The sequence below is a fragment of the Salvelinus alpinus genome, chromosome 7, assembly GCF_045679555.1.
Source record: "Salvelinus alpinus chromosome 7, SLU_Salpinus.1, whole genome shotgun sequence".
NCBI classification, from domain to species: domain Eukaryota; kingdom Metazoa; phylum Chordata; class Actinopteri; order Salmoniformes; family Salmonidae; genus Salvelinus; species Salvelinus alpinus.
In genome coordinates, this window is record NC_092092.1 from 61,954,366 (window position 1) to 61,981,657 (window position 27,292).

General features: G+C 45.1%; 1 protein-coding gene and 1 pseudogene across 1 annotated transcript; one reads left to right on the plus strand and one right to left on the minus strand.

Moving 5' to 3' along the window:
* Nucleotides 1–9,070, plus strand: LOC139581430 (pre-mRNA-splicing factor RBM22-like; annotated as a pseudogene).
* LOC139581431 (myozenin-2-like) lies at nucleotides 8,908–24,948 on the minus strand. Its single transcript, XM_071411193.1, has 6 exons — nucleotides 24,749–24,948; nucleotides 23,532–23,616; nucleotides 21,579–21,736; nucleotides 20,414–20,564; nucleotides 10,943–11,117; nucleotides 8,908–9,638 (listed from the first exon to the last, which is right to left on the minus strand). The coding sequence occupies exons 2-6, from the start codon at nucleotides 23,605–23,607 to the stop codon at nucleotides 9,452–9,454; spliced, it is 747 nt and encodes a 248-aa protein (XP_071267294.1). The 5' UTR covers nucleotides 23,608–23,616; nucleotides 24,749–24,948; the 3' UTR covers nucleotides 8,908–9,451.
* Nucleotides 24,949–27,292: the final 2,344 nt, after the last annotated feature.

Below are 27,292 nucleotides of genomic sequence, written 5' to 3' on the forward strand. Positions count from 1 at the left end.
TTTTCGTGGCGTTGCATGCGCAGTGGGGTTGTTTTTTTCCCCTGCAACAAGTAAAAATGGTGATATCCTTAGGCGCTGACATAATAGGGAAGACGCGGTACGTGTTAAATCGTCGAGTATGTTAACCTGGAAAATGATTGTATATGAATGTATAAACTAAAGGCGTAATTAATTTCAGTATGCCAGAACTTCGATATGTGGATGATGATTTGTTAGCAAAGGCTAGCTAGCAAACGTTAGTATTTCAACAACAAAAAATATACACTTAATGTAGAAGTTTTGCACAGATCCAATAGTTGTGTGCATGCAGTTGACTAACTAAGTTACACTTCCTCCACAGTTAAGCTTTTAAATGTTTTTTTATTTTTTATGTAACCTTTTAGTTAACCTTATGCACGCATAGATGGCAAATTAGCACAGGTGTCAGCCAGTCTTGCTTCTGTAAACATTAGGGATGCAGGAACAATCGGTACATTTGCATATCGTATTGTATCGTTTGATTAATATCGCAATATTATTTTAGCGCTAGTTGACTGTACCTGCACCAAAACTCCAGTATTTTTTACCCTCCTCCATAGATTGTTATACATCTTTTTAAATAGGGAGCCAATTTGTTTTCTGCACCTTTTATTTCCATGACTGATCGAAGCTTGTTTCTCATGGCTCTCTCTTGTCCCCCTGCAGCATACATATAGTGAGCAATATGTTTGGAACATCAAATCGCAATTAAATCACAGTATCGAATCTCATAAACAACTGTGAGAATTGCAATACATAGCCAATCAGCACCTAAGTATCGTGAGAACATCGTATGTTGAGGTCCATGGCAATTCCCAGCCCTAGTAAACAAGCGATGTAACGTGGAGATATGGCCGTGTGGGAACCCTAGCCCTATAAAGATGTAGTAATTTAATTAACGTTTTTTTTTTTTTTTTACTATTTATTGCTCTTATGAAAGATAAGTTCCTTATTTTTCCCAAAGCAATTAGCTTTTATGAAAGGGGTATGTTTGGCTTAGCAAAGATCATTTTCGATCAACCTTAACTTGGTGATACTTCCTCAATTCCCAACTTGGAAGACAAGCAATGTCCATGTCTAGTTTCAGGGGGTTCGTTTAAGAATAATGCCCGAGGGGATGTGGAATATGGACAATATATCATGGCTAAGGGCTGTTCTTATGCAGGACGCAACTCGGAGTACCTGGGTACAGCCCTTAACCGTGGTATATTGGGCATATACCACAAACCCCACAGGTGCCTTATTGCTATTATAAACTGGTTACCAACGTAATTACAAGTGTCAAAATGTCACGACTTCCGCCGAAGTCGGCTCCTCTCCTTGTTCTGGCGGCGATCGACGTCACCGGCTTTCTAGCCATCGCAGCTCCATTTTTCATATTCCCATTTGTTTTGTCTTGTTCCATACACACCTGGTTTTCATTCCCTAATCACACTGAATGTATTTAGTCCTCTGTTCCCCTCCATGTCTTTGTGTGAATTTGTTTTGATGTTATGTGGGTATTGTTATGCGCCAGACTTGTTTATGTTCTGTGTTTTGGGCAAGTTTTATGTAGTGCTTTTGTTTGGACAGGAAAAAAATTGTGCCTGTTTACTACACTCTGCTCTCCTGCACCTGACTTCGCCTCCAGTACACACCCTTAACACAAAATAAATATTTTTTCATACCCATGGTATATGGTCTGATATGCCACAGCTTTCAGCCAATCAGCATTCAGGGCTCGAACCACCCAGTTTATATTTTAATTTATAAACTGGCTAGTTTGGGTCCTGGATGCTGATTAGCTGAAAGCTGTGGTATATCAGACAATCTACCACAGGTATGATGCAAAACTAATTGTTTACTGTTCTAATTAAGTTGGTAACCTGTTTTGTAATCGCAATATGGTACCTCAGGGGTTTGTGGTAAATGGCCATTATACCGTGGCTAATGGCTGTTCTTAGGCGTGACACAACACAGAGTATACCACACCTCCTCGGGCCTTATTGCTTAATTAGAAAATGCTCCGTTATGAAATTCATTTTTTACTCAATGAAGTAATCCAACAATGTGTACAACTCCATCTTGTCTACTTCAAATCTTCTCTCATTGATGGTTTTCACGAGTTACCACCAGGGGTGAAAGTAGATTTACATTTCTTCCTGCTACGGGACCTCCTATGTGTGCATGCACCCAAAATAATTCTGAGCCTAATCATAGAATGACGTTATATAATCCCTATTAATTCAATAAGATCTCTGTGGGCATGGTCGTAAACATTTGTCATTTAACTTTTAAAATGTTTGACCTTTTATTGTGGCATAAACACAACCAGTCATGATGTTTTCATCTGATTGTCAAACTCACTTCAACGGACTCCTTTACTAGGCTACCTGCGCACCTTCATCCACTTGCAACATATTTCCAGCCTCCAAACACTGGTGACTGGAAAGAGACATCTGTGACACAAAACACCAAAAAGTGCCATGACATTTGGTGGTTGTCAGTCAGTAGGCCAGAATTAATGCGACCTCTGCTGTCCGTGCGCCTCTAGGTATCGGGCCCTTATCTCCTCCTTGGCAAAATGTCAGTGTTCTCGTCGAACCACATTGTAGGCTATACCACCCGTTTTCAAGTCCATTCGCACATTCTTCATGCCTCACATGCAGTAATGATAAATAATGGTGTTATAGCCTACAGTTTTCTTGATATTTTGTTGTATTTATTGTGATGGGCATGTATTTTACCGGTACGGCGTACCCCCGCTATTGTGGTTGCCACAAAGTAATAATTGGCTATAATGTAAAAATTCATAATTCGATTTTTGATCTTAATTTAAGGTTAGGCATAATGTTAGCATTGTACTTAGGGTTAGGTTTAAAATCAGATTTTAAGAAGATAAATTGTACAAATTCAAAAAGGCACTCGCACATCTGAGCAATCTTATTTGCAGGTGCATGGCATCAATTGAACAAGATGAAGGAAAAGGAAACCGCACACTGCTCTTGATAGTATCACCGATATTTAATAAGCTTACGTATCGGCCACACGAAGCTCTGACGAAGGCCGTGTGGCCGATACGTAAGCTTATTAAATATCGGTGATACTATCAAGAGCAGTGTGCGGTTTCCTTTTCCTTCAAGAAGATAAATTGTAAAAATAAAAATTTAAACTAGTTGGGGGTTAGCCATAATTTAACTAGTTTTCCTTCATATTTGCGTATGTTGTAGCTTAGACCCTAGTCTGAGGTTTTTGTGTTGTGCCACCATTGGTTGACACACAACATGCTCTTGTCAGGTTGCACAGATACTATTCTGTGTTTACTTAGGAGGATGTTCCTCTCTTTTCCCAACTACTTGTCCCTGTGCCTCCAGTTCCCATATGGGCCTTGTCTGGCCTGCACACAATGCATTTGTAAAGTATTCAGACCCCTTCACTTTGTCCACATTTTGTTACATTACAGGCTTATACTAAAATGGATTAGATTGTTTTTTGCCCTCATCAATCTACTCACAATACCCCATAATGACAAATCAAAAACAAAATATTTTTTTGCAAATTTATGAAAAAACTACTAAAATATCACATTTACATTCAGTACCAGTCTAAAGTTTGGACACACCTACTCATTCCAGGATTTTTCTTTATTTTGACTATTTCCTACATTGTAGAATAATAGTGAAGACATCAAAACGATGAAATAGCACATATGGAGTCATGTAATAACCCAAAAAGTGTTAAACAAATCAAAATATATTTTATGTCTGAGATTCTTCAAAGTAGCCAAACCAGATGGGATGGCATATTTAGGCTTTCTGGTGAGGTGGTTGATATTGAAAACCTGAAGGTTAGTAGTTGGACTGAATCCAACCTCCTACAAATGGTAGAGTAGGCGCTATTAAGTCGCTTCACCAATCACAGGGCCAAAGAGAGGTGTGGCTTGTGACCAGAGAAACCACCAGAGGATGTTATAATGATAAAAAGGTATTGCTGTATGTTGGTTGCATTTATGTTTTACTCAACCTGCATATCTTCCTTCCCCAGGATTTCCCAATTCTGTATCAGAAATGTTTGGGGGAAAATCCATACATCCGCATAGTAAGTAGTTTAACTTTGTCTTGATTTGGCAAAATATTTTAGCTGCTAGTTTGCGTCTGTCATTTATACTGAAATAAAATATAAACGCAACATGTGAAGTGTTGGTCCCATGTTTCATGAGCTGAAATAAAAGATCACAGAAATGTTCCATACTCTCAAAAAGCTTTTCTCTCAAATTTTGTGCGCAAATTTGTTTACATCCCTGTTAGTGAGAATTTCTCCTTTGCCAAGATAATCCATCCAAGTGACAGATTAAACAGCATGATCATTACACAGTGCACCTTGTGCTGGGGACAGTAAAAGAACACTCTAAAATGTGCAGTTTTGTCACAACACAATGCCACAGATGCCTTAACTTTTGAGGGAGCGTGCAATTGGCATGCTGACTGCAGGAATGTCCACCAGAGCTGTTGCCAGAGAATTGAATGTTCATTTATCTACCATAATCTGCCTCCAACGCCGTTATCGAGAATTTTGCAGTACGTCCAACCGGCCTCACCAACTGCAGACAATGTGAAACCGTGCCAACCCAGGACCTCCACATCCAGCTTCTTCACCTGCATGATCTTCTGAGACCAGCCACCCGGACAGCTGATGAAACTGGGTTTGCACAACCTAAGAATTTCTGTACAAACAGTCAGAAATCGTCTCAGGGAAGCTCATCTGCGTGCTCATCGTCCTCACCAGGGTCTTGACCTGACTGCAGTTTGATGTCGTGACTGACGTCAGTGGGCAAATGCTCGCCTTCGATGGCCACTGGCACGCTTGAGTGTGCTCTTCATAGATGAATAATGGTTTTAACTGTACCGGGCAGATGGCAGACAGCGTGTATGGCGTCGTGTGGGCGAGCGTTTTGCTGATGTCAATGTTGTGAACAGAGTGCCCCGTGGTGGCTGTGGGGTTATGGTATGGGCAGGCAGGCAGGCACACGCTATGGACAACAAACACAATTGCATTTTATCGATGGCAATTTGAATGCACAGAGATACCGTGGCGAGATCCTGAGGCCCATTGTCGTGCGGTGCATCTGCCGCCAACACTTCATGTTTCAGCATGATAATGCACGACCCCAAGTCGCAAGGATCTGTACACAAATAATGTCACTTTAATAATGTTTACATTTCCTACATTACTCATCTCATGTATATACTGTATTTTATACCATCTACTGCATCTTGACTATGCCGCACAGCCATCGCGCATCCATAGATTTATATGTACATATTCTTATTCCATCCCCTTACATTGTGTGTGTGTGTGTATAAGGGAGTTGTTGTGAATTTCTTAGATTACTCGTTGGTTATTACTGCCCTGTCGGAACGAGAAGCACAAGCTTTTCGCTACACTCGCATTAACATCTGCTAACCATGTGTATGTGACTTTTTATTTGTTAAGGTATCTGTGACCAAGAGGTGCATCTGTATCCCAGTCATGTGGAATCCATAGATTAGGGCCTAATTCATTTATTTCAATCGACTGATTTTCTTATATGAACTCTAACTCAGTAAAATCGTTGAAATTGTTCCGTTTATATTTTTGTTCAGTGTATGATTCAAGAAAAGTGACTGGCCTGGTATTAGGAGTGTGCTTCACTTAGATTCTGTTTGGTTTATATCAAGCTTCAGAAGCCTCCATTTTATGCTTGTTTCTTTGACATAACAAAGAGAAGTATGCAGAAGAATGCAAGGTAAGATACCATTTTGTTGGTCCTTTTAATTCCTAAATCCAAAGACATTTGAATAGTACATTTTCTTTATCAAAACTAATGAACATCTCTCACCTCCTTCCTTAGATATGTGCCAGTCCCTTCACTGTGTTCTGCTGGTGTCCAGGAACGAGGATGTGCTTCAAGAAGACAGAGGTATGTCAGACCTGCAGCAAGATGGTCTGTTATACCTGGAGTATGGTACGTCACTGATGTCTTACCTGCACCACCTTAACTACCTGTTCAAGCCATGGCTACTTTGTCTTGACTAGAGCTGCCTGTAGAAGTACCAAATCGAAGATTTTAAGACACCGGGCTGGACATCAAGGATGATGTGCCGAAGTCAGACGTAAACAAGGAGTACTACAAACAATATGGAGAGAGACGTATGGAGGGGGAGAGGAGGCTGCAGCCCTGTTATTTCTGTGATCACAAATTCAACAGCCAGTGTTTTCCCCTGTTACCTCCCTCATCTCCCCGACTCCCTGTGCCCCCAGATAGGGAACTCTGACAGGACATGGCCGGTGGGTCTCCTGGGTAAGGCCCCCTGCTCCAGTGAGATGCTGCTGAAGCTCGCCCTACTACAAGAGGAATAGACCCCACATCTGCTTCTTCTGGGTGAAGGGAGAGTGCAAGAGAGGAGTGTCCCTACAGGTGAGAATGCCATTAAATGATAGCTCTATCTCTTTTTAAGCGCTACAGTTGGGTCCTGTTTATACAGTCCAATGACTAAATACAGCCCTGGCTACCTCCTGTCTGTATGACTTGTAATGATGTTGAAATTTCACTTGGTGGTGATGTTGAGCAATACATCGACCTGCATTGACTGGGGACAACTCTCTTCCTTCCTGCTCTCTCTCTACAACCCCAGGCACGAGAGGCCCACAGACCCAGACGATCCCCTGGCAGACTAGAACATTATGGACCGTTACTATGGTATCAACGACCCTGTGGCTGACAAGCTGCTGAAACGAGCCTCCACCATGCCCCAACCATGCCTCAACTGGATACGCCCGAGGATAAGACCATCACCACACTCGACATAGGGGGGCTTCCAAAATATCCCACAAGGACAATTTTTTGGGGCAGTTTCAACGATCTGTGACAGATGGTTGTGGTGTGCTCCTACAGGAATCGCTTCTACCAGTTTGGGGAGATCTGGAGCCCCACCATCGTCCAGAAGCAGCAGTGTGCCTTCATCCAGTTTGCCACATGGCAGGCGGCTCAGCTCGCCGCTTAGAAGTCCTTCAACAAGCTCATTATCAACCATGGACGTAGACTCACCGTCAAAAGTGGGGCAGGTAAGAAAGAGATCAAGGGTTACGAGGAGAGGAACAGAAAGTACTGCACGTTCCTCCTTTCTAACCAGATGGACACAACCCTGTAGATGGGGCAGAGTGTTAGACTTGTTGACTTATTGGGTATTTGGGCTCCATGTGACAGTCTCCCTAGTAATCCTGTACTGTAATGAGTTGTGACTGGCCAGGGCCCAGGCAGCTAGAGGGAAGGAGGCCATCAAGGACGGGGTCAGTGAGATGGGAACCAAACTGGACCCTGTACCAGGACTGCCTGGAGGTGAATGTCTGATGTCTTGGATGCATTGAGAGGGTGTGTGTGTGAGCCTGTGTGTGTGAGAGCCTGTGTGTGTGTGTGTGTGAGCCTGTGTGTGAGCCTGTGTATGTGTGAGCCTGTGTATGTGTGTGCAAGCCTAAGTCTGACTGTCTTCTCTCTCCCACCTGCTCTACTAACTACTTCCTGGTACCTCTTTTAATGTCATGAACCTCTCCCTACCTCCTGGTACCTCTCCTAATGTCATGAACCTCTCCCTACCTCCCGGTACCTCTCCTAATGTCATGAACCTCTTCCCCATCTCCTGGTATCTCTCCAAATGTCATGAACCTCTCCCTACCTCCCGGTACCTCTCCTAATATCATGAACCTCTCCCTACCTCCCGGTACCTCTCCTAATATCATGAATCTCTTCCCTATCTCCTGGTATCTCTCCAAATGTCATGAACCTCTCCCTACCTCCCGGTACCTCTCCTAATATCATGAACCTCTCCCTACCTCCTGGTACCTCTCCTAATATCATGAACCTCTCCCTACCTCCTGGTACCGCTCCTAATGTCATGAACCTCTCTCTACCTCTCCTAATTTCATGAACCTCTCCCTACCTCCCGGTACCTCTCCTAATGTCATGAACCTCTCCCTACCTCCCGGTACCTCTCCTAATGTCATGAACCTCTCCCTACCTCCTGGTACCGCTCCTAATGTCATGAACCTCTCTCTACCTCTCCTAATGTCATGAACATCTCCTTGCCCCCCAGTACCTCTCCTAATGTCGTGAACAACTCCTTGCCCCCCACTACATCCAGGTACCAGTCTCTCCTTTGTCCTGTGATGGTTAGGAGAAACTGCTGGCTATACTTGTGCTATATCACTGAGCTACCTCTGTGTTGACCCTGCTGTGTGTCTGTTGTGCGTATCTCTTCTCCCCTTCAGGTTTTAGTGGTCCTATGTTTCACATGGGTTCCATGGGTCCCCCTCTTCCCCCTTCATGGGTATGAGATCCCCAGAACACATCCACTACCCTTCTCAGGACCTCCAGCGCATAGGAGCCCACGCTGCCCGTCACGGCGACTAGTTGCCATGTCGGTACTTCGCTATGCCAAACAGTCGAGAGAATTGCTCTGGGCAGACGTTTCCCTTAGGCACAGATCTAGGATCAGCTTACCTTCCCCCAATCCTCGCCATAGTTATTAGGGGGAAAAACACAGAACTGACCTGGGATCTGCTTCCAGGGGCAACGTCATCATCCTACGTCTTGAGGTTCACAAGGATGTTACAAAATGTCTGCCCACTCACTCAGTTTAACCATATCTCAGCAGTGGATTTGAGTTAACAGCAAACAACTAAAGGCGTGAAATCAAATCCAACTCAATCTGGGAATTTGGTATCATAAGTGCATTCTTTTAAGTTTTAAGGGCTACTGTGTTTTGTGCATGGTGGTGCATAATGTCATCTGTATACCCACCTGTCATGGATCAGTGTATTTCGTCTACATCATAAGAGTTGTTGAAATGTGCCAAGCATCCTGCAGAGTCGATCTCTTGAGAGGAACATTTTTATATTCTCATTCATATTATACATTTGTTTCTCACTTTGATACAATTTTTTTCCCACAACATGATTAAGTTTATTATTGTAATGTTTCACGTATGTTGTCCGCTTATGCCATTAAAACAAGTACTCTATCATTTACATTAATCAAGATCACACTGTCAGTCCTTTATAAACAGGGGGGCTCCGAAAGAGGGAGGGATGAGTGAACAGGGGATGGGAAGGGAGGCAAGTGGTGAGGTGAATGGGGGAGTGAGGATGGGTAAGAGGGCGTTAAGATGAAAGAAAGGAGGAGTGACTCAATAACAGGGATCACTCGAGTTACAAGTTGCCCCTAACCACAGATCTACCCTTATCCTAACTATTAAACGGATGAAAATATCTGTATTTAGGGGCAACTTCTTCCTAATCCGGATAGGTCATCTTTCAATCCAGAGGGATGAGGATGGGTAATAAGAGCAGATTAATGCTTCAGTCTTTTAGCCTGTGATGTCACATGAAGTTTGAAGGACGTAGGTGAACAGTGGGCCAATCACAGGTCGGTGGATTCAGGGGAGTAGTCGTGACCCCATCCCCGTGGTGCTCTGTTGAAGTTGGGACGTTTACACATGCGGTCCAGGGTCGTACCAGGGAGGTGCTGTGAGTCCAACAGCTCGAACCCCATCACTGGGATCACCCTCTTACTCTGTTGCTGTGGGCCTCCAAAAGGTGTGGCCGCTCTGAGAGAAAGAGGGATGAATGTGTTGTAAGTGTTTGAGTATATTTGAGGAAGGGAATGACTCGGTATATCCAACCTTACATAACCTCAAATACATTCGCTGGGTACCAGATCTTTCTCACTCAACAGTCAGATCTAAAGTGGAGGCTTTTAGATTGCTATGTGATGCCCAGTCATCCACACAGCTCTCCAATGACCCTGCCTGGCCTGGACAGCTCTCTAATGACCCTGCCTGGTCTGGACAGCTCTCTAATGACCCTGCCTGGCCTGGACAGCTCTCCAATGACCCTGCCTGGCCCGGACAGCTCTCTAATGACCCTGCCCGGCCTGGGCAGCACCAATGACCCTGCCTGGCCCGGACAGCTCTCTAATGACCCTGCCTGGCCCGGACAGCTCTCTAATGACCCTGCCTGGCCCAGACAGCTCTCTAATGACCCTACCTGGCCCGGACAGCTCTCTAATGACCCTGCCTGGCCTGGACAGCTCTCTAATGACCCTGCCTGGCCTGGGCAGCTCTCTAATGACCCTGTCTGGCCTGGACAGCTCTCTAATGACCCTGCCTGGCCTGGACTAGTGACATTTTAGGTCTGAAATAATTCAGGAATCATTTGACTATAGATGGAGCGCTCTTCTTCCCAGTTGGCCCACACCGTTTGTGTGACTCAGACTTACTTTAGATTATACTCAATTAAACCCACATACCTCGTTAATTAAAGGAGTAAACCAATCCATCCAAGTGTGCTTCAGTTACTGAATGACTGGCACCACATGAGTGGCAGTGCACTAATGAAGTGTGACGTTTAGCCTTTATTCTGGGAGTTGCCTCACACTGCGTGTGCCAGGGTAAGAGGAGCCCCTTCGTGCACCATCGGTCTTTAAGGGGCTGCCTCTTCCCCTTCTTTCTGGAGCCTGCTTTAAAATAGCCAAATGCCGGACAGTCACAGTCCAAGGAGGTGCGAGCCAGAGACGGGATTACTTTTCAAAGGGAGTGGAAACATGGACGGGCGCCGAGAGAAGCTAATTCGAGATAATTGTGTTATTAATTTGATAGCATGCTTCGGTCATCTGCGGCTTTATTTGAAGATGGGGGTTTGAAGATTGGTTGTCTTTCCAAAGAAAACAATGCATAATATTGTCCTGCCTTTGAAGTGTGAAGTCGTCAGAGGTCCTAGTTGTTGTCAGGGTTACATCTTAAGTTAGCGGGCAGGGTCTCTACGTTTGATCTGGCTGCACCTTTTCTTGTTACATCTCTAGTTGGCGGGCTGTAATGTGGCCCCTGTGGGTTAGTGAGGTGGTGAGACTGACCTGTTGAAGCACCTGTAGTTGGCCAGCTGTAGTGTGGCCCCCTGTGGGAGCTGGGTGCTGAGAGTCAACAGGAGCTTGTCACTGTCACCCAGGGCTTCCCTCCAGGGGGAACAGTAGGACCTGGTTGTCAGGTTGAACTTCTCACGGGGGATCTCCTTCAGGGGGCTCCCGTAGCCTGAGGTGAGAGGTCAAAGGTCAGACAAGACTCAGACTGTCCCTGAAAGCACTTAGGGCTTACACATCTACATAAACGTGTCTGATCTAAAGTCGGTCCTGGCTACAATAACAAGTGTTAAACTTGGTATCAATCCAGCACAATAAACAAGCTGGATGTCAAAGATTAACCCAGTGTCAGGTCAGGTCATGGTTACCCTGACTAACCTAGTGTCAGGTCATGGTTACCCTGACTAACCCAGTGACAGGTCAGGTCATGGTTACCCTGACTAACCTAGTGTCAGGTCAGGTCATGGTTACCCTGACTAACCTAGTGTCAGGTCAGGTCATGGTTACCCTGACTAACATAGTGTCAGGTCAGGACATGTTTAACCTGACTAACCTAGTGTCAGGTCAGGTCATGGTTACCCTGACTAACCTAGTGTCAGGTCAGGACATGGTTACCCTGACTAACCTAGTGTCAGGTCAGGTCATGGTTACCCTGACTAACCTAGTGTCAGGACATGGTTACCCTGACTAACCTAGTGTCAGGACATGGTTACACTGACTAACCTAGTGTCAGGTCATGGTTACCCTGACTAACCTAGTGTCAGGACACGTTTAACCTGACTAACCTGGTGTCAGGTCAGGACATGGTTACCCTGACTAACCTAGTGTCAGGTCATGGTTACCCTGACTAACCTAGTGTCAGGTCATGGTTACCCTGACTAACCTGGTGTCAGGACATGTTTAACCTGACTAACCTAGTGTCAGGTCAGGACATGGTTACCCTGACTAACCTAGTGTCAGGTCATGGTTACCCTGACTAACCTAGTGTCAGGTCATGGTTACCCTGACTAACCTAGTGTCAGATCATGGTTACCCTGACTAACCTAGTGTCAGGACATGTTTAACCTGACTAACCTAGTGTCAGGTCATGTTTAACCTGACTAACCTATTGTCAGGATTCAGGTCATGGTTACCCTGACTAACCTAGTGTCAGGACATGTTTAACCTGACTAACCTAGTGTCAGGTCAGGTCATGGTTACCCTGACTAACCTAGTGTCAGGTCATGGTTACCCTGATTAACCTAGTGTCAGGACATGTTTAACCTGACTAACCTAGTGTCAGGTCAGGTCATGGTTACCCTGACTAACCTAGTGTCAGGTCATGGTTACCCTGACTAACCTAGTGTCAGGACATGTTTAACCTGACTAACCTAGTGTCAGGACATGGTTACCCTGACTAACCTAGTGTCAGGTCAGGACATGGTTACCCTGACTAACCTAGTGTCAGGTCATGTTTACCCTGACTAATCTAGTGTCAGGACATGGTTACTCTGACTAACCTAGTGTCAGGACATGGTTACCCTGACTAACCTAGTGTCAGGTCAGGACATGGTAACCCTGACTAACCTAGTGTCAGGTCATGGTTACCCTGACTAACCTAGTGGCAGGACATGGTTACCCTGACAAACCTAGTGTCAGGACATGGTTACCCTGACTAACCTAGTGTCAGGACATGGTTACCTTGACTAACCTAGTGTCAGGACATTGTTACTCTGACTAACCTAGTGTCAGGTCGGGACATGGTTACCCTGACTAACCTAGTGTCAGGACATGCTTACCCTGACTAACCCGGTGTCAGGACATGGTTCCCCTGACTAACCTGGTGTCAGGTCAGGACATGGTTACACTGACTAACCTAGTGTCCGGTCAGGACATGGTTACTCTGACTAACCTATTGTCAGGTCATGGTTACCCTGACTAACCTAGTGTCAGGACATGGTTACCCTGACTAACCTAGTGTCAGGACATGGTTACCCTGACTAACCTAGTGTCAGGACATAGTTACCCTGACTAACCTAGTGTCAGTTCATGGTTACCCTGACTAACCTAGTGTCAGGTCAGGAAATGGTTACCCTGACTAACCTAGTGTCAGGTCATGGTTACCCTGACTAATCTAGTGTCAGGACATGGTTACTCTGACTAACCTAGTGTCAGGACATGGTTACTCTGACTAACCTAGTGTCAGGACATGGTTACCCTAACAAACCTAGTGTCAGGACATGGTTACCCTGACTAACCTAGTGTCAGTACATGGATCCCCTGCCTAACCTAGTGTCAGGTCAGGACATGGTTACCCTGACTAACCTAGTGTCAGAACATGGTTACCATGACTAACCTAGTGTCAGGACATGGATCCCCTGACTAACCTAGTGTCAGGTCAGTACATGGTTACCCTGACTAACCTGGTGTCAGGTCAGGACATGGTTACCCTGACTAACCTAGTGTCAGGTCATGGTTACCCGGAATAACCAAAGTGTCAGGTCAGGACATGGTTACCCTGACTAACCTAGTGTCAGGTCAGGACATGGTTACTCTGACTAACCTAGTGTCAGGACATGGTTACCGTGACTAACCTACTGTCAGGACATGGTTACTCTGACTAACCTAGTGTCAGGTCAGGACATGGTTACCCTGCCTAACCTAGTGTCAGGTCAGGACATGGTTATCCTGACAAACCTAGTGTCAGGTCAGGACATGGTTACCCTGACTAACCTAGTGTCAGTACATGTTTAACCTGACTAACCTAGTGTCAGGTCAGGACATTGTTACCCTGACTAAACTAGTGTCAGGTCAGGACATGGTTACTCTGACAAACCTAGTGTCAGGTCAGGACATGGTTACTCTGACTAACTTAGTGTCAGGACATGGTTACACTGACTAACCTAATGTCAGGTCAGGACATGGTTACTCTGACTAACCTAGTGTCAGGACATGGTTACTCTGACTAACCTAGTGTCAGGACATGGTTACCCTAACAAACCTAGTGTCAGGACATGGTTACCCTGACTAACCTAGTGTCAGTACATGGATCCCCTGCCTAACCTAGTGTCAGGTCAGGACATGGTTACCCTGACTAACCTAGTGTCAGAACATGGTTACCATGACTAACCTAGTGTCAGGACATGGATCCCCTGACTAACCTAGTGTCAGGTCAGTACATGGTTACCCTGACTAACCTGGTGTCAGGTCAGGACATGGTTACCCTGACTAACCTAGTGTCAGGTCATGGTTACCCGGAATAACCAAAGTGTCAGGTCAGGACATGGTTACCCTGACTAACCTAGTGTCAGGTCAGGACATGGTTACTCTGACTAACCTAGTGTCAGGACATGGTTACCGTGACTAACCTACTGTCAGGACATGGTTACTCTGACTAACCTAGTGTCAGGTCAGGACATGGTTACCCTGCCTAACCTAGTGTCAGGTCAGGACATGGTTATCCTGACAAACCTAGTGTCAGGTCAGGACATGGTTACCCTGACTAACCTAGTGTCAGTACATGTTTAACCTGACTAACCTAGTGTCAGGTCAGGACATTGTTACCCTGACTAAACTAGTGTCAGGTCAGGACATGGTTACTCTGACAAACCTAGTGTCAGGTCAGGACATGGTTACTCTGACTAACTTAGTGTCAGGACATGGTTACACTGACTAACCTAATGTCAGGTCAGGACATGGTTACTCTGACTAACCTAGTGTCAGGACATGGTTACCCTGACTAACCTAGTGTCAGGTCATGGTTACCCTGACTAACCTAGTGTCAGGTCAGGACATGGTTACCCTGACTAACCTAGTGTCAGAACATGGTTACCATGACTAACCTAGTGTCAGGACATGGATCCCCTGACTAACCTAGTGTCAGGTCAGGACATGGTTACCCTGACTAACCTGGTGTCAGGTCAGGACATGGTTACCCTGACTAACCTAGTGTCAGGTCATGGTTACCCGGAATAACCAAAGTGTCAGGTCAGGACATGGTTACCCTGACTAACCTAGTGTCAGGTCAGGACATGGTTACCCTGACTAACCTAGTGTCAGGTCAGGACATGATTAACCTGACTAACCTAGTGTCAGGTCAGGACATGGTTACTCTGACTAACCTAGTGTCAGGACATGGTTACCGTGACTAACCTAGTGTCAGGACATGGTTACTCTGACTAACCTAGTGTCAGGTCAGGACATGGTTACCCTGCCTAACCTAGTGTCAGGTCAGGACATGGTTATCCTGACAAACCTAGTGTCAGGTCAGGACATGGTTACCCTGACTAACCTAGTGTCAGTACATGTTTAACCTGACTAACCTAGTGTCAGGTCAGGACATTGTTACCCTGACTAAACTAGTGTCAGGTCAGGACATGGTTACTCTGACAAACCTAGTGTCAGGTCAGGACATGGTTACTCTGACTAACCTAGTGTCAGGACATGGTTACACTGACTAACCTAATGTCAGGTCAGGACATGGTTACTCTGACTAACCTAGTGTCAGGACATGGTTACCCTGACTATCCTAGTGTCAGGTCATGGTTACCCTGACTAACCTAGTTGCAGGTCATGACATGGTTACTCTGACTAACCTAGTATCAGGACAGGACAAGGTTACTCTGACTAACCTAGTGTCAGGACATGGTTACCCTGACTAACCTAGTGTCAGGTCATGGTTACCCTGACTAACCTGGTGTCAGGTCAGGACATGGTTACTCTGACTAACCTAGTATCAGGACAGGACATGGTTACTCTGACTAACTTAGTGTCAGGTTAGGACATGGTTACCCTGACTAACCTAGTGTCAGGGCATGGTTACCCTGCCTAACCTAGTGTCAGGTCTGGACATGTTTACCCTGATTAACCTAGTGTCAGGACATGGTTACCCTGACTAACCTAGTGTCAGGACATGTTTACCCTGAATAACCTAGTGTCAGATCAGGACATGGTTACCCTGACTAACCTAGTGTCTGGTCATGGTTACCCTGACTAACCTAGTGTCAGGACATGGTTACCCTGACTAACCTAGTGTCAGGTCAGGACATGGTTACCCTGACTAACCTAGTGTCAGGTCAGGACATGGTTACTCTGACTAACCTAGTATCAGGACAGGACATGGTTACTCTGACTAACCTAGTGTTAGGACAGGACATGGTTACTCTGACTAACCTAGTGTCAGGGCATGGTTACCCTGACTAACCTGGTGTCAGGTCAGGACATGGTTACCCTGACTAACCTAGTGTCAGAACATGGTTACCCTGACTAACCTAGTGTCAGGACATTGTTAAGCCTGACTAACCTAGTGTCAGATCAGGACATGGTTACTCTGACTAACCTAGTATCAGGACAGGACATGGTTACCCTGACTAACCTAGTGTCAGGTCATGGTTACCCTGACTAACCTAGTGTCAGGTCAGGACATGGTTACTCTGACTAACCTAGTGTCAGGACATGGTTACCCTGACTAACCTATTGTCAGGACATGGTTACCCTGACTAACCTAGTGTCAGGTCAGGACATGGTTACTCTGACTAACCTAGTGTCAGGTCATGGTTACCCTGACTAACCTAGTGTCAGGTCAGGACATGGTTACTCTAAATAACCTAGTGTCAGGTCAGGACATGGTTACACTGACTAACCTAGTGTCAGGACATGGTTACCCTGACTAACCTAGTGTCAGGACATGGTTACTCTGACTAACCTAGTGTCAGGTCAGGACATGGTTACCCTGCCTAACCTAGTGTCAGGTCAGGACATGGTTATCCTGACAAACCTAGTGTCAGGTCAGGACATGGTTACCCTGACTAACCTAGTGTCAGTACATGTTTAACCTGACTAACCTAGTGTCAGGTCAGGACATTGTTACCCTGACTAAACTAGTGTCAGGTCAGGACATGGTTACTCTGACAAACCTAGTGTCAGGTCAGGACATGGTTACTCTGACTAACCTAGTGTCAGGACATGGTTACACTGACTAACCTAATGTCAGGTCAGGACATGGTTACTCTGACTAACCTAGTGTCAGGACATGGTTACCCTGACTAACCTAGTGTCAGGTCATGGTTACCCTGACTAACCTAGTTGCAGGTCAGGACATGGTTACTCTGACTAACCTAGTATCAGGACAGGACATGGTTACTCTGACTAACTTAGTGTCAGGTTAGGACATGGTTACCCTGACTAACCTAGTGTCAGGGCATGGTTACCCTGCCTAACCTAGTGTCAGGTCTGGACATGTTTACCCTGATTAACCTAGTGTCAGGACATGGTTACCCTGACTAACCTAGTGTCAGGACATGTTTACCCTGAATAACCTAGTGTCAGATCAGGACATGGTTACCCTGACTAACCTAGTGTCTGGTCATGGTTACCCTGACTAACCTAGTGTCAGGACATGGTTACCCTGACTAACCTAGTGTCAGGTCAGGACATGGTTACCCTGACTAACCTAGTGTCAGGTCAGGACATGGTTACTCTGACTAACCTAGTATCAGGACAGGACATGGTTACTCTGACTAACCTAGTGTTAGGACAGGACATGGTTACTCTGACTAACCTAGTGTCAGGGCATGGTTACCCTGACTAACCTGGTGTCAGGTCAGGACATGGTTACCCTGACTAACCTATTGTCAGAACATGGTTACCCTGACTAACCTAGTGTCAGGACATTGTTAAGCCTGACTAACCTAGTGTCAGATCAGGACATGGTTACTCTGACTAACCTAGTATCAGGACAGGACATGGTTACCCTGACTAACCTAGTGTCAGGTCATGGTTACCCTGACTAACCTAGTGTCAGGTCAGGACATGGCTACTCTGACTAACCTAGTGTCAGGACATGGTTACCCTGACTAACCTATTGTCAGGACATGGTTACCCTGACTAACCTAGTGTCAGGTCAGGACATGGTTACTCTGACTAACCTAGTGTCAGGTCATGGTTACCCTGACTAACCTAGTGTCAGGTCAGGACATGGTTACTCTAAATAACCTAGTGTCAGGTCAGGACATGGTTACACTGACTAACCTAGTGTCAGGACATGGTTACCCTGACTAACCTAGTGTCAGGACATGTTTACCCTGACTAACCTAGTGTCAGGTAGGACATGGTTACCCTGACTAACCTAGTGTCAGGTCATGGTTACCCTGACTAACCTAGTATCAGGACATGTTTACCCTGACTAACCTAGTGTCAGGTCAGGACATGGTTACTCTGACTAACCTAGTATCAGGACAGGACATGGTTACTCTGACTAACCTAGTGTTAGGACAGGATATGGTTACTCTGACTAACCTAGTGTCAGGGCATGGTTACCCTGACTAACCTGGTGTCAGGTCAGGACATGGTTACCCTGACTAACCTAGTGTCAGGTCATGGTTACCCTGACTAACCTAGTGTCAGGTCATGGTTACCCTGACTAACCTAGTGTCAGGACATGGTTACCCTGACTAACCTAGTGTCAGGACATGGTTATCCTGACTAACCTAGTGTCAGGGCATGGTTACCCTGACTAACCTGGTGTCAGGTCAGGACATGGTTACCCTGACTAATCTAGTGTCAGGTCAGGACATGGTTTCCCTGACTAACCTAGTGTCAGGACAGGACATGGTTACTCTGACTAACCTAGTTTTAGGACATGGTTACCCTGACTAACCTAGTGTCAGGTCAGGACATGATTACCCTGACTAACCTAGTGTCGGGTCAGGACATGGTTACTCTGACTAACCTAGTGTCAGGACATGTTTACCCTGACAAACCTAGTGTCAGGACATGGTTACCCTGACTAACCTAGTGTCAGGACATGGTTACCCTGACTAACCTAGTGTCAGTACATGGTTACCCTGACAAACCTAGTGTCAGAACATGGTTACCCTGACTAAGCTAGTGTCAGGTCAGGACATGGTTACCCTGACTAACCTGGTGTCAGGACATGGTTACCCTGACTAACCTAGTGTCAGGACAGGACATGGTTACCCTGACTAACCTAGTGTCAGGTCAGGTCATGGTTACCCTGACTAACCTAGTGTCAGGTCAGGACATGGTTACCCTGACTACCCTAGTGTCAGGACAGGACATGGTTACCCTGAATAACCTAGTGTCAGGTCAGGACATGGTTACCCTGACTAACCTAGTGTCAGGACATGGATACCCTGACTAACCTAGTGTCAGGTCAGTACATGGTTACCCTGACTAACCTAGTGTCATGTCAGGACATGGTTACCCTGACTAACCTAGTGTCAGGTCAGGACATGGTTACCCTGACTAACCTAGTGTCAGGTCAGGACATGGTTACCCTGACTAACCTAGTGTCAGGTCAGGACATGGTTTCCCTGACTAACCTAGTGTCAGGTCAGGACATGGTTACCCTGATTTACTGAACACTAGCAGCCAGAATGTTATCAGATATTCTCAAATACTGCTTTATAAACAAACTTTCAATCAAAAGAGTTGCCTCACATTGTCCTTCCTGCATACTCCTATAGCAGTTGTTCTGATATACCCACATGGGTGGTAAATGGAAATTTAAAAGGATATTTCACCCCGAAGTCAACGTTTATAATTTCTGTAACTCAAAAGTCATCTGAAATGAAACTGACCCCATATTCCAACCTCTGAATTAGGGGTGACCTAGTTCTGTTTACTAATCCTTCCTCTCAACCTCTGAATTAGGGGTGACCTAGTTCTGTTTACTAATCCTTCCTCTCAACCTCTGAATTAGGGGTGACCTAGTTCTGTTTACTAATCCTTCCTCTCAACCTCTGAATTAGGGGTGACCTAGTTCTGTTTACTAATCCTTCCTCTCAACCTCTGAATTAGGGGTGACCTAGTTCTGTTTACTAATCCTTCCTCTCAACCTCTGAATTAGGGGTGACCTAGTTCTGTTTACTAATCCTTCCTCTCAATCTCTAAATTAGGGATGACCTAGTTCTGTTTACTAATCCTTCCTCTCAACCTCTGAATTAGGGGTGACCTAGTTCTGTTTTCTAATCCCCCCTGTCAACCTCTGAATTAGAGGTGACCTAGTCCTTTTAACTTATCCCTCCTGTCAACCTCTGAATTAGAGGTGACCTAGTCCTTTTAATTTATCCCTCCTGTCAACCTCTGAATTAGAGGTGACCTAGTCCTATTAACTAATCCTTCCTGTCAATATCTTAATTAGAGGTGACCTAGTCCTGTTAACTAATCCCTCCTGTCAACCTGTGAATTAGAGGTGACCTAGTCCTGTTTACTAATCCCCCTGTCAACCTCTGAATTAGAGGTGACCTAGTCCTGTTTACTAATGAATCAGTTTTGTCAATCTCTGAATTAGAGAAGACCTAGTGCTGTTTACTAATCCCCCCTGTTAATCTCTGAATTAGAGGTGACCTAGTCCTGGTAACTAATTAATCGCTCTTGTCAATCTCTGATTTAGAGGTGACCTAGTCCTGTTTACTAATCCCCCCTGTCAACCTCTGCCAACCGCTCCCCTCCAGTGTTGCCAGCTACCTGGGGCGATGGCATTGGGGCTGCCCTTCTTGGCAACAGTTTTCTGTAGGGTGGTGATCAGGCTGTGTTTGCCAGGCATCATATATGCCTGGTTCTCCTTCCCCCCCTGGGGCTCTTCTACTGTCTGGGAAGGCATGGGCTCTGGAAGGCCCTGGACAGGGACACAATCATTTTCTGTGTTAGCGCCATGTCAACTCTGTATCTCTACTATTTCCTGTTGTGTACATTGTGTGAAAGCTGTACATGGATGGCAGGTGTAACACTGTTCAGTCTACTTGCTCTTATTGGTCTATGCCTAGCAGCTGACCTACTAGATGCATTGTCATGGGAATGTTTGTCCATCGGTCATTTGACCAATGTTTCTTATTTGTTCCAATAACCTTGTCCAAGTTGTCATCCTCAAAGGAACCGTGAGCGGGGACAAGCCAAGGTGTCCCTGCCTCATCAAACACAGCTGAGTCATAAATCCAACAGGCTAACAAGCTGCTATACCGCACGTCAGGGAGACAGGTCTGCGGGTCTAACAGGCTAACAAGCTGCTATACCGCACGTCAGGGAGACAGGTCTGCGGGTCTAACAGGCTAACAAGCTGCTATACTGCATGTCAGGAAGACAGGTCTAACAGGCTAACAAGCTGCTATACTGCACGTCAGGGAGACAGGTCTGTGGGTCTAACAGCCTAAAAAGCGGCTATACTGCATGTCAGGAAGACAGGTCTGGGGTCTAACAGGTTAACAAGCTGCTATATTGCACATGAGGCAGACAGGTCTAACAGGCTAGCAAGCTGCTGTACTGTACGTCAGGGAGACAGGTCTGCGGGTCTATCAGGATATCTCACTGGACATGTCTCTACCACAGGAAGTTGGTGGCACCTTAATTAGGGGGGGGACTGGCTTGTGGTAATGGTTTGAGCGGAGTAGGTGGAATGGCATCAAATACATCAAACACATGGTTTAATGCCATTCCATTGGCTCCGTTCCAGCCATTATTATGAGCCCTTCTTCCCTCAGCAGCATCCACTGGTCTACAGTATGGCCTTGTTGTTTTTCTATAGAAATAGAATGTCTTTGAACATTGATTGAACATTCTGTTCTGCATTGAAATGGCATGGCATCTAGCGGAGAGATGCAGGGCTGTGTGTGTGTGTATGGGTGTGTGTTCTTACATTGCTGTATAAGTTGTTGACTTGGTTCTCCAGAGTGAACCTCTCCACCCTCTTCAGTCTCTCCTGGAACATGCGGGAGCCACGGTTGGACTGAAGGTTCAACTCTTCCATCATCACATCCTTGGGTATACTGATCTTCTTCCCTAAGTTCAGACCTCCTGGTACACACACAAAAGCACAGAATAAAGAGTATTATATATGACTTTCACTAGGTCTCAAAGTGCTTTCCATTGTATGGTAACTCATCCCATTTGCCTCTAAATAATTAATCAGGGGAAGACATGAACTGACAGACACAAACAGACAGATGCTTACAGAGACCAAGACACTGACAGCGACACAGACTCGGATCTGAGAATAGAATCTGATTTATCCGTTTGACTGGTACAATGGCACCTCCACCTGCTGGCCCGTGTCAGTCAGAGAAACCCAGTGGATGACGCAACAGAGAGAGAGAACCCGGCTTCCCCCAGCAACAAGGGTTGCCTCAGGACTCATGCTCCCTGTAGTGTTCTGTATGTGGGATTTTAAGGTCTATTCTTACTCTCAGCTCCAAACAATTCATTGGATCAACTGACCCGACCAAAATCATAACTTCAACTATCATATCATCACTAATCCACAAGCCTAGTGTTGAGTTTACTACTATGGCCAAATGTATCACAGTACTACTCTATTGCACCTTTGGAATACCCCTGAGAGTAGAAGGGTGTGTAATGTTTGTTGTGGTGCAGTGTTCAGTATATAAATAGGATGTTTGGAAGAAGCAGCTCGTATAGGAACTCTGTCTCTCCCTCTCTTTCCTCTCACTCTCTCAGTAAAGGGTTATGTGAATTCCTGCCTTATGCCAGGTGCGTTGTCGACAGGAGTTGCCTTTTGACGGGCCTGTATAAAACCCACCAGCCGGGGGTCGATCACATTATGCTGAGTCCGATGGGTCTGATGCCAACGCCTGTAACTGGCTAAGACCATCGGGAAACCAACAGACCCAGGCGGAATGCCCCTTGTGGAATGTTCAGCCCTCTGAGACTTCTAACTCCAGAGTTCTACAGTATACTTCTTGAGTTCAGGGGTTTACTCCCCCACATGCTCTTAGCTGAGGAGAATGCTTTGATGCTTTACTACACTACCGATGAAGACCAGACCTGTGATGACAGAGTCAATCCAGCCTATATTAATCTATACTTACAAGTGTGAGTAATAACATGTCAAAATATGTAGCTAAGTGAGTAATCATTTCTTAACATATATCTAAGTTAGTGTTAAAACGTGTGATTAATTTTCATTCTACAGTATATCCTATGCCTGTGTGTCTGAACGGTTTGCTACTGGTATCAAAACTAATGTCCCACCTCTGGAATTCAATCAAATGTATTCAATTCCATCTCTAGGCTGACAGACATTCAAACTCCTCTGTTCTCATAGCTTATTTCCCTCTCGGGAGGTCAATGAAGTATATTCAGTTGAATGTCCCATAGAATTAAATAGAATAGTAATTTAATATACAGTGGGGTCCCAAATTATTGACACCCTTGATAAAGGTGAGTAATAATGACTGTATAAAATAAATATTAAAAATATTGAGCTATATTGTATGCTGAAAAAAATGGGAAATTATATTATTTTATGCTAATATAATTGCTCAAAGACAGAGATTTAGTGTTACAAGAAATACAAAATTAATCTCAAAATGGTATGGGTCAAAATTATTGCCACCCCTAAAGTTTTTATGAATAAAGTAGTCAAAAGTCTAGCATTTGGTCCCATATTCCTAGCATGCAATGACTACACACTTGTTGGATGCATAACGTCCCCTGTTATTGGTAATGGAGAGAGGTTAGCATGTCTTGGGGGTATGATATTTGACCCTATGTAACTTTGTCACTCTTCATCATGTTCATTTTTATCAAGGGGTCAATCATTTTGGACCCCACTGTATCTCTAAGTTCTTACCTCGCCCGGCCTCTGAACACAAAGCCTTGGACTGCTGCATCCTCTGCTTGGCCAGGTCATCATAAGCTGATTGCATTATCTTCCTCTGGTGGGGGACAGGTGGTGATGTGGATGGATTAAGAGAGGTTGGGAACTGGTTTAGAAACCCACTTGCTCAAATTCACCATTTAAATATTTTACAAGATCAGTAGGCTACTGTAGATTAGGCAACAGTTTGTCACTCAAACACAAAAACATGCACATACACATGAATGAATCATAGTATCATTTTAACAGATAAAAAAGAACAATCTGTCATGTATGTAAACATGAATAGAACTCATTAATATGTTGTTTGAGCGTAATATATTCTCTCCATCTTATTTAGAAAGTCCCTTGGAGATGAGCTTGTTTTCTGGGATCCTGATCTCTGAACATCACATTGAGATGAGCTTGTTTTCTGGGATCCTGATCTCTGAACATCACATTGAGATGTGCTTGTTTTCTGGGATCCTGATCTCTGAACATCACATTGAGATGAGCTTGTTTTCTGGGATCCTGATCTCTGAACATCACATTGAGATGAGCTTGTTTTCTGGGATCCTGAACTCTGAACATCACATTGAGATGAGCTTGTTTTCTGGGATCCTGATCTCTGAACATCACATTGAGATGAGCTTGTTTTCTGGGATCCTGAACTCTGAACATCACATTGAGATGAGCTTGTTTTCTGGGATCCTGATCTCTGAACATCACATTGAGATGAGCTTGTTTTCTGGGATCCTGAACTCTGAACATCACATTGAGATGAGCTTGTTTTCTGGGATCCTGAACTCTGAACATCACATTGAGATGAGCTTGTTTTCTGGGATCCTGAACTCTGAACATCACATTGAGATGAGCTTGTTTTCTGGGATCCTGAACTCTGAACATCACATTGAGATGAGATTGTTTTCTGGGATCCTGATCTCTGAACATCACATTGAGATGAGCTTGTTTTCTGGGATCCTGATCTCTGAACATCACATTGAGATGAGTGTTCCAGACATAACCCCACGCCTGCTCCCCCCCAGCTTGGCTGCTAGCTAGATAACCAATGAGATGTGTGAACACAGAGTAGTAACACCTGGTATGTAAATCTTCACCCCACAATGTGCTGGCCAACAGCCAAGTTGGAGTAAAACCTTGTAGGATTCATAGCTCAACAGCAGATCCTGCTGGCTGTGATTCAGTCTTACCTGTCTCGCCTGTCTCCTCTCACAGGTTCAGCAGTAGAGGTGATGTGATATGAGGTGAGTATATCGCTGTGTGGTTTATCCTCCTGAATCCGGGATGCTTCCCTATCCCACTCTGACGCTTCTGATCTGCGAGGCAACAGTTTGTATACCAGTGATCCCTCGGTGCTTACCTCACTGGGTTATTTTAGCAGATGTGAGGGGTGAGAGAGCCAGGGGGCGAGGGGGCTGGATGGGAGGGGGGTGTAAGTAGATGGGGTTGTAGGGGGATGAGAGGGGGGAGTAGGGGGTAAGGTTAAGGATCTACATCTCTGCCCTCTTATGTCCATGATAATAAAAATCTGATCCCCTGTGTGTGTGTGTGTGTGTGTGTGTGTGTGTGTGTGTGTGTGTGTGTGTGTGTGTGTGTGTGTGTGTGTGTGTGTGTGTGTGTGTGTGTGTGTGTGTGTGTGTGTGTGTGTGTGTGTGTGTGTTGAGAGAACAGCTGCTGACTCTGTGCAGACAGTGACACTGAGCCCTCAGAGACAGAGACCAAACATTCAGCTGCTCCTTGACATGACAAACAGATAGATACACACACACACAAAACCACACACAATCTTGTACAGCTAACCTTGTGGGGACACTATTCAGTCCCATTCAAAATCCTATTTTCCCTAACCCTTAATCCTAACCCATACTCTTACACTAACCTTAACCCTAACCTTAATCCAAAAACCTAACCCTAAACCTAACCCTAAAACTAATCCTAGCTCCTAACCCTAACCCTTAACATAATTCTAACCCTAACACTAATTTTAAGCTTAACCCTAAACTCCCTTGAAATAGCATTTGACCTTGTGGGGACTAACAAAATGTCCCCAGTTGATCAAATTTTTGTTTGTTAACTATTCTTGTGGGGACTTCTGGACCCCACAAGAATAGTTAAACATGTCGACACACACACACATAACACACATGCAGGATGACGTCAGTAAGATGCCCACCTGTGGTTCACAGTAATAGACGGCAGAATCTGTGAAGTGTCAGTCAAAGTAATGAGATCATTGGGGTGGAAAGGCCATAGGCAGGTCAAGGGTTAAAGGTCAAAGTGCCTGGCAGAATTCTATTTTAACAACTGTGCGATTTGCCCTGACACACAGAAGACCGTTGATGCATTGTAGAGCTTGTGCTTCCATATTGATTTACTTACAAGTAGTGTTTTTCCACTCACTGCTGTCAGCAATAAGTGCTCAGACATTCATTTCATTTTCTCTAGCGTAGCTGATCACCACCACTTGAGGTGATCGTCAAATAATTACGTATTGTTTTCATGTAAACCTTTTTACTCATCATTTTTTAATGACATACGGCCTAGGGAGATGTCAAGTGGGCCGGACCATTAAAATTATACCATACTCTGCTATAAATAACCAAAATATCATGTCTTTCCTTTGTTTTGGTGTAAAGAAGCAGACCCGCCAGCAATTCGTTAATCTTATCTCTTCTCAGTTGTCCTTGCAAGCCGTCATATTTTTCGCTGTGATGAGTCTCGTAGTGGCGTCGAATATTATATTCCTTCAATACCGAAACTTGTTGCAAACACACCAAGCACGAAGGTTTTCCGTGCATCTCTGTAAATAAATAGGACGTGGTCCATTTTTCTTTGAAAATTCTACACTCCTTATCTACTTTTCTCCGTTTGGATAACGACATTTTGGCTAATGAGGGTGTAGCGGAGAGGTAGAGACCAAGGTATTAACAACGTCGTAACAAGCAGCAGATGGCGCATTGATACCGTCTGCTGTTTTCAGTCTGTCTCAGTGATGCGGCTTGTCTTCTACTCTGATGGAAAGAGTGCGCCCCTTAGCGGATAATCCATGAATTGCAGCGAATTAAAAATATTAATTCCATGTCTTTTATGCATTTTTTCCACTTTCAAATTATCCTGCGGGCCTGATCGAACCTCCTTGGGGGCCGGTTCCGGCCCGCGGGCCGTATGTTTGACACCCCTGGTCTAGAGGATCTGTCGATGAAACAGTGGCTGCAAGGAGGAAAGGAAGGAAAGAGGAAGTCTTCACAAGGTAGTGCTATAGACAACAAAAGATAATTAGACAGTGCCCTAGGAAAGTGTTTGTAAATGCAGCGTAAAGTCATACAGAGCAACGTCACATTGCTTTTAGACCTTGGTAACAAGGATTCAAAAAGGATTTGATTTTGAACAACTCATCAATCAAATGGACCAAACTGTATAAGGAACCCAGTCTTTGAGCTTGGGTTAACCTTCATTTAATCTTCTGTTGCAGGTGCATGTCAGAGGACTGTTGGCCTATTGAAACTCTCCCTCCTGGACTATGTTTCTCTGAGCTGGTTCTGTTCCTGAGTGTCTCTGGGTACTGCAGACTAAAGAAGGGGTGAACAATGTACTGCCTGCTGTGCGAGTCCCTACATGAATTCATCAAGGAGTCGAATGGAGATGACGTGTGGAAACTGGTCAGCGAGAGGGCTGATGTCAGGCTACACTCCTTCGTCACCCACCAGGTAGCGTTAGACATTTTGTTCCCAATA